The sequence below is a fragment of the Carlito syrichta genome, unplaced genomic scaffold, assembly GCF_000164805.1.
Source record: "Carlito syrichta isolate Samal-C Ts95f unplaced genomic scaffold, Tarsius_syrichta-2.0.1 Scaffold127161, whole genome shotgun sequence".
NCBI lineage: Eukaryota > Metazoa > Chordata > Mammalia > Primates > Tarsiidae > Carlito > Carlito syrichta.
Window position 1 is genome coordinate 46037 of NW_007071257.1, and position 7270 is coordinate 53306.

General features: G+C 48.3%; 1 protein-coding gene across 3 annotated transcripts in view; it reads right to left on the minus strand.

The window, feature by feature from the left end:
• Positions 1–1944: 1944 nt before the first annotated feature.
• Positions 1945–7270, minus strand: part of GJB1 (gap junction protein beta 1) — a 6939-nt gene continuing 1613 nt past the window's right edge. The window contains exons 1-3 of one of the 3 annotated variants that reach the window (XM_021707926.1): positions 3795–3940; positions 2574–3454; positions 1960–2065 (exon numbers count right to left, since the gene is read on the minus strand). In XM_021707926.1, coding sequence (XP_021563601.1) covers positions 2587–3438 — 852 coding nt within the window. In that variant the 5' untranslated portion in view covers positions 3439–3454; positions 3795–3940 and the 3' untranslated portion in view covers positions 1960–2065; positions 2574–2586. Of the gene's footprint in view, positions 3455–3794; positions 3941–7270 lie in introns of those variants that run through there. The other 2 variants (XM_008048858.2, XM_008048859.1) reach the window with 2 other exon arrangements.

Genomic DNA, 7270 nt, shown 5'->3' on the forward strand with positions numbered 1-7270 from the left:
AGGTGGGTCTCGAACCCGCAGGCTCAGGCGATTCACTCACCTCAGCCTCCCAAAGGCGGGGGATTACAGGCTGAGCCACCAAGCCCGGCTGAAAGAACATTTCTTACTGGAAAGGAATGTTTCTCTTTCAAGGGAGAGGGGCCAGACTTAGTGCCTCAGCCTGTAATCCCAGCACTTTGGGAGGCCAAGGCGAGTGGATTGCCTGAGCCCGCGGGTTCGAGACCCGCTGGGGCAACTTGGTGAGCACTTGTTTCTACAGTAAAATAAAAAATAAGCCAGATGTGGTAGCACACGCCTGTAGTTCCAGCTACTTGGAAGGCTGAGGTGGAAAGATTGCTGGAGTCCAGCAGGTCAACACTGGGGTGACTGTGAACGTACCACTGCACTCCAGCCTGGGCAACAGAGTGAGACTCCAACTCAAAAAAAATAAAATAAAATAAAAAAGAGAGGGGGAGCTCTTTCAGGGGTTGCTAAGCATGGTAGAAAGGAGTACTTGTTCTCCTTTCTTTTCTAAAGGATAAATCTCCTTGAATGAAGAAAACTTCCATGCTTTCTCTCTGAAGGAGGAAAACTGTTTTGAGGAAAACTCTGATGAGATAATGTCTGTTTTTTTTCTTCCTTTCTTATATACAGTACTTCCCATGTGGAGTCTGCATACTCTGAGAGAGAGAGAGAGAGAGAGAGAGAGAGAGAGAGAGAGAGAGAGAGAGAGAGAGGGATAGGCAAGTAATTTCTCCTTAAGAAGTAAGGAAACTGAGGAGGGAAATTTGCCATGGAGGAGACTTTTACCCAGAGAGGCCATCTGTGAGGGCAGTGACTCTGATATGGTGAAACCCTTGTGAGGTTGGGGAAATCTTTTAGGAATTCTAGAAGCACAGAGTATTAAAGGGAGCTTAGAGATGTGCTGGCCCTTGTTTCCTCACAAGAAAACTGAGGCTTGGGGAAGGGTATGCCTTGCTAATAAGTGACAGAACCAGGGTTTGAGCCCACCTTTTTCAAGTTCTAGCCTGGGGTTTTTCCTACCACAGCTGACAGGGAAGGGTGATGCTGGTGAGGAGACTGTTACTGTGAAGTGTGACCTGTGGTGGAGACATCTCTGGGGCAGAGGGCACTGATTTCTGAGAGGAAACTGGAAGGAAGATGGAATTAGGACCCAGTCCAGAAGAAAGGGGTCAGAGTTTCCAGGGAGTAAGGGGACAGGTCTCCCAGAAGTGCAGGGAGAAAGAGGATTCACTCCAAGGTACCCAGGGAATGTGTGCCACTCTCTGGGATGTGAGAAATTTCTCTATTATTTCCTGTCTCTCCAGAGGGAGTTGTTGTTGTAATCTTTTTAAAATTAAAGGAAGGAGGTATGTGCATTAGATCCAAATAAAGCTGTTATTAGAAAATAAAAGGGGAAAAAACTAGAACAACAACAACAAAACAAACAAACAAACAAACAAACCAAGAGAGAATGAGTCAGTGTCTGGCTTTGCCAGGCCAGAAGTGTAGTGGTTTCTCATTTGCAGCTTCAGCTACTCAAGTCACTATTTTTTTTGCCCTGTTCCTTTCTTTCTTTCTTATTATTTTTTGAGTCAAAGTCTCACTCTGTCACCCAGACTGGAGTACAGTGGTACTATTACAGCTCACTGCAGCCTCAAACTTCTGGGCTCAAGTAATTCTCTCACCTCTGCTTCCCAAGTAGCTGGGACTACAGGTGTGTGCATGCGACCACGCCCAGCTAATTTTTAATTTTTTTTTTGTAGAGATGAGGTTTTGTTAGGTTGTCTAGGCTGGTCTTAAACTCCTGGGCTCAAGCAATCCTCTCACCTCAGCCTCCCAAAGTACTGGGATTACAGGTGTGAGCCACTGAGCCCAGCCAGTTCCTTTTTTGATCAGCAAAAAGCCAAGACAAACTTATCCAGGGGGAGGTCAGAGGTTGCAGGAGAAAGAACTTGACAAACACACAAGCCACCTCTTCATTTACTGTAAAATCCTGTTTAATGTGTAACATTTCAGGCAGAGAGAGGCCTTGGGGACTAGAGGCAGAGGCGGCCCTGACCAACCCCCACTCCAACTTATCTGCCTGTTTCTCCCTCCCTAACTCCCTCAACTCAGACATGTCCTCTTTTTCCTTGTGGCTGGCAAGCACTGTTCCTCCTTTTCTGGTGTTTGCTACCCTCCCTTCTCCACCGATGTGTCCACAACAGCCCCCTACTCTACTAGCCCACATCCCTCCCCATTGATGTGACTCCAGAAATAGGGTATCTGACAGCACGAGGTTAAGATTAGTTTCATAATTGAGACGCTGTCAGAACATCCCATGTCTTGTTCCCAGTGGTTTTAGGGGAAGAGAGAGGGAAAAGGAAGGGATATAGGCAATAAAAACTTCCCACACCCCCAATAACCTTGAGCACTGGCCTTGGTGGCCATCAGCTCCCCACCCCTTCAGTTCTTGGCCCTGGGAGGAAGGGAAGAAGGGAGGGAAGTTTTTGATGGAGTAATCTCTAGCAGGCAGAGGCCTGTGGACCAGCAGTGGGGAGGGGGAGGAAGGGCTTGCCCAGGGCAGGATTGGGGGCAGGATGGGAGGTTGCCTGGTATGTGGCATCAGCAGGCTGAACAGCGGTCACTCTTCTCAGCCAGCCCGGCCCCAGTGCCAGGGCTGCGGCGCAGTATGTCTTTCAGGGAGCCATCCTGCTCGCTCAGCAGCTTGTTTATCTCATTCTGCTTGTATTCAGGTGAGAGGCGGTGGCCGAAGCCCGAGCCTTTGCGGGAGGGTGGATTGGAGCGGCGCTGGGCTCGACGGGCACAGGCCCGGATGATGAGGTACACTACCTCAGCCACGTTGAGGATGATGCAGATGCCAGAGGCGGCTAGCATAAAGACAGTGAAGACGGTTTTCTCAGTGGGGCGGGACACAAAGCAGTCCACTGTGTTGGGGCAGGGGTAGGCCTCACATTTGACCAGTCGCACCATGGCGTAGCCAGGGTAGAGCAGATAAAAGACGTACATGAAGACAGCCTCAAACAGCAGCCGGAACACCACACTGATGACATAGGTCCACCACAGTGTCCCTGAGATGTGGACCTTGTGCCTCTTTACCTCCTCCAGGTGTAGGGGGTCCCCATGGCCCTCGAGCCGCAGCATTTTCTTCTCTATGTGCTGCTGGTGAGCCACGTGCATGGCCACTAGGAGAGCTGGGGTGGAAACTAAGATGAGCTGCAAGGACCACAGACGCACATGGGAAATGGGGAAAAAATGGTCATAGCAGACGCTGTTGCAGCCAGGCTGGAGGGTGTTGCAGATGAAGGAAGACTTCTCATCACCCCACACACTCTCTGCGGCCACCACCAGCACCATGATTCTGAAGATGAAGATGACTGAGAGCCATACTCGGCCAATGGCTGTAGAATGCCGGTTCACGCCACTGAGCAAGGTGTACAAACCTGTCCAGTTCATCCTGCCTCATTCACACCTGCAAGACATGAGCCAGGAAGTAAGCTGTCAAAAACTGGGGCTGGAAGCTGGGCCTCACAACATTGTCTGAACCGCGCCCCCATCTCACCTCTTTCAAGTGCCAGAAAGGAAGGACGGTCATAGCTTTCTTCATCACCCCCATCTCCCTTGCCAGCCTCTCCTCCTCACTTGACTTGACCTCCTTGAGTCCCATCCCCCTTCTTCGTCCAACATTCTTTCCTCACCAGCCCCTTTCTTTGCTGAGCCCATCTTGTTCTGCTATCAGTCATGCCCTCTGGCTTCCCAACCCTCAGCTCCTTCATTTCAGACCTGGGGCAAACCCAACAAAGCCTTGTTACCTTGGGGAGCGCCTATCCCTGAGGCCACCCAGACAGGTCCCCTATGGTCTCATGTCTGTGCAGGGGGAGTGGTCCCTGGGTTCGCGCCTGCGTCCCAATTCATCGCCGCCCGGTGCTGGGGAGTCATATGCTGCTTTATACCCAGTGTCTGCACAATGGGACCTTTGTGGGGCTCTGAACAACGCCCTTTAGAATTCAGATCAAACGCCCTGACTTCCGCCCACCCTACACACAGAGCACTTGTGTCCCAGTGCTGGACACCCAGCCTGCACCCACCTGTTCTGTGCCCGCCCGGTCCATCGCCGCACCCGCCCCATAGCCCCACCAGAAGAATGGCCATGAGGGGAGGGAGATGTAACACAGGCAGGTGCATAAGGGGGGACCCAAGAGGCTCTGGGCTGAAGCCCTCCCCCATGACCTTATCAGAAACTTAGGGTCAGCAGGATTTTTCTGAGGCTTAGATCTCCTCCAGGGTATGGGTGAGCTAGAGGAAAAGAAAGGGAACTAACTCATCAAGCCAGGAACTGTGCTAAGCATTTTTCCATACATTCTTTCAACCCATTTAGCAAACCTGTTATCCCATTTTCCAGATGAAGAAGTTGAAGCTCAGATAAGTAACTCTTCAAAGTCACACAGCTACAAAGTGGTAAGGTAGGATGAAACATGAAAGTATCTAAAGCAGAAGTCTTGCAACAGCAGACTTCTTGTGCTTTTGCAGATAGTGTCGGCAAAAGGCAAAGGAAAAGCAAAAAAGCAAAAAAGCAAAGGTTAACGTTACCCATAAAGGCACAAGAGTCATGGAAGCTGTCAACCCATGAGTCCATTCCAACTCCATTGTCATGGAGAAAACCATGACCATCTCTCTTTGTGTTTTAGGAAAGGAAACTCATACAGAGGATGTTAAGTGGGCACATGCTGAGTACAAGCCAGGAGGAGAAAGTAAAAGATCACCATGCAGACAGAAGATGAGGAGTTAGAATAGGTAAGAGTCACACAGCCTTGGGTTTGAATTCTGGCTCTTCACCTAATATGACCTTGGGCTAGCTACTGAACTTCTCTGAGCCTGTGTGCTCATCTATAAATGGGGTTAATATCCAGAGTTATTGTGAGATTTAATGAGACAACCTGCAAAAGTTCTTAGCCCAGTTCCATTTTTATAGTTGGTGACCAAAGGAGTTAAGAACCTTCTCAAGAAAAGAAAACCATGTTGCTTTGGGGGACTAAATGGTCTGTCAAACCCAAGATTTCTCTTTTTTTTCCTCCTCAATGCTGTTGTTGACCTATAGTGTCTGTCTGAGATAGAACAGACAGTTTCATTGCTGCCCTGCCCCCAATGTCAAGTGCATATTGTAACCTTCTGCTTGCCAGTTGCTCTAGGGAAGAAATTCTCCTCTATCCCCTAGGCGGGCAAAGAAGGCCTCTCCCCATCTCCCATCACTTCTGCCATTAAGTTGCAAGAAGATCATGCTAGAAGCAGGGAACTGGATGTGAGGAGAACATGCAGGCCTGGACTATAGGATATGTAGTGATCCCTGGGGTCATTTCCTGATCCCGGTGCTCGCTCCACAGCAGAGTCAGTGGCTGTGAAAAAACCCTCATATTCAGCTCTGGATGGACCTCTCTGTTGTAGAAGGAAAGGGTAGGGTAACAGCAACTGGAAAAGTTAGGGAATGGGGTGAAAGAAACTAGGGGAAGAGGGAACAGGCCATAGGACACAGGCTACTCCTCTGAACTAGGTTTCTTCATTTAGCTAAAAAAAATATATATAGCCCTGTTGAGTTCATGTCATATGTCTAAAGTAGCACACAGGTGCCCTTTCTCTCAAGTCTGGGATTCCAAAGGCACAGCTGCTGCAATAGGCAGCAGAAAGAAATGCTTGGTCTGTGAGATGTATTACACTCTAAAACAGACGGCTAAGGAGCATTCTCAAGAATAACTTTTTATGATTACCTGGTTTTTTTGTTTTGTTTTTGAGTTGGAGTCTCACTCCGTCACTCAGGCTGGAGTGCAGTGGCACACTCACGGCCACCTCAGCGTCAACCTGCTGGGCTCCGGCAATCCTTCTGCCTCAACCTTCCAAGTAGCCAGAACTACAGGCATGTGCTACCATGCCCGGCTAATTTTTTGATTTATTGTAGAGACGGGGTTCAACCATGTGCCCGGACTGATCTCGAACCCGTGGACTTAGGCGATCTTCTCGCCTTGGCCTCCCAAAGTGCTGGGATTACAGGCTTAAGCCACTGCGCCGGTCATGAGTACCCATTACATGGCAGGCCCTTGCATGTGCACTCTCCTATTTTGTCCTTAGAACAGCCCCTTGAAGTAGGTGTTGCTTTTATCCTCATGTCACAGATGAGCATACTGAGCCAGAAAAAGGTGAAGGGACTTATCCAAGTGTCACGCAGTCAGTGAGTGACAGAGCTGAAATTTGAGCCAGGTCAAGCTGACTCCAGAGCCCATACTCTTTCCCATAAGCTCTACTGCCTTGGATAGAATTAGAACGTTGCTTTACATGGGTATATTTTGGAAACAGGGAGATTCAAAACTGATCTGTCTTATTTTCCTTTAGTTCTTTCACCTCTTTTCTATCAATTAACAACTCTTTTCCTCTCCTTCCTTTCCAGAGTTTGCCTCTTGATTTGGTCTGTTTTTCTTTCCTTTTCTTTCTTGGCTGCTTTCTCAAAGTCCAAGACAAATCTTGGTTTCTTGTTTTCTTCTCTCTGCCCCTCAGGGGTATGCCACAGACATGCTGGCCACCCTGAGTTGCTAGGTTCTTATAGTTTTCCACCTCTTATCTTCTTGAGCCCTCTGGGACATAACCAGTAGCTCCCTTTGGAGCCTCTAAGGACTCTTGTATGAGTCCTGGGATCCCAATTTTTGCTTTTCTCTTAGGAGGGAGAACTGATCCCTATGTCAACATCAATACCTCAAGGGTTTTGTTTTAAAAACATCCAGGGGAGTGACCCAATTTTGAAATCCAAACTGTTTTCATGACTTTGGGTTAAAGTCCAGGTATTGATATGCTCTGTGTTGCTCCAGGCGTGTTTCACTCTCTTGTTTAATTAGACAAGACTTCTCAAGCCTTGCCAGGATTTGGTCCTATCCTCAGATTCAGATTTGCACCAGCACTCAAGTGCAGTACAAAATCAGGTGATCTCACTTAGTCCTGTAATACTTACCCCCATTTTTCAGACAAGGAAGTTAAGGCTCAGAGAGTTTAAGTAACTTGCCTTAACAGCAATTGCACCGCTGCTAAGTGGTAGAATCAAATTTCAAATTTATTTTCTTACATCAAAGCCATTGTACATAGCACTGCTTTTGGTGACTTCTCTTGCTTTAAGGAGTTTGTATTCTAACTTAGACCAGGCACACTACTCAAAATCTGTATCTTTCTTGTGCATGCTGGCATGCGAGCTCGCACATGCGCACACACACACACACACACACACACACACACACACACACACACACACACA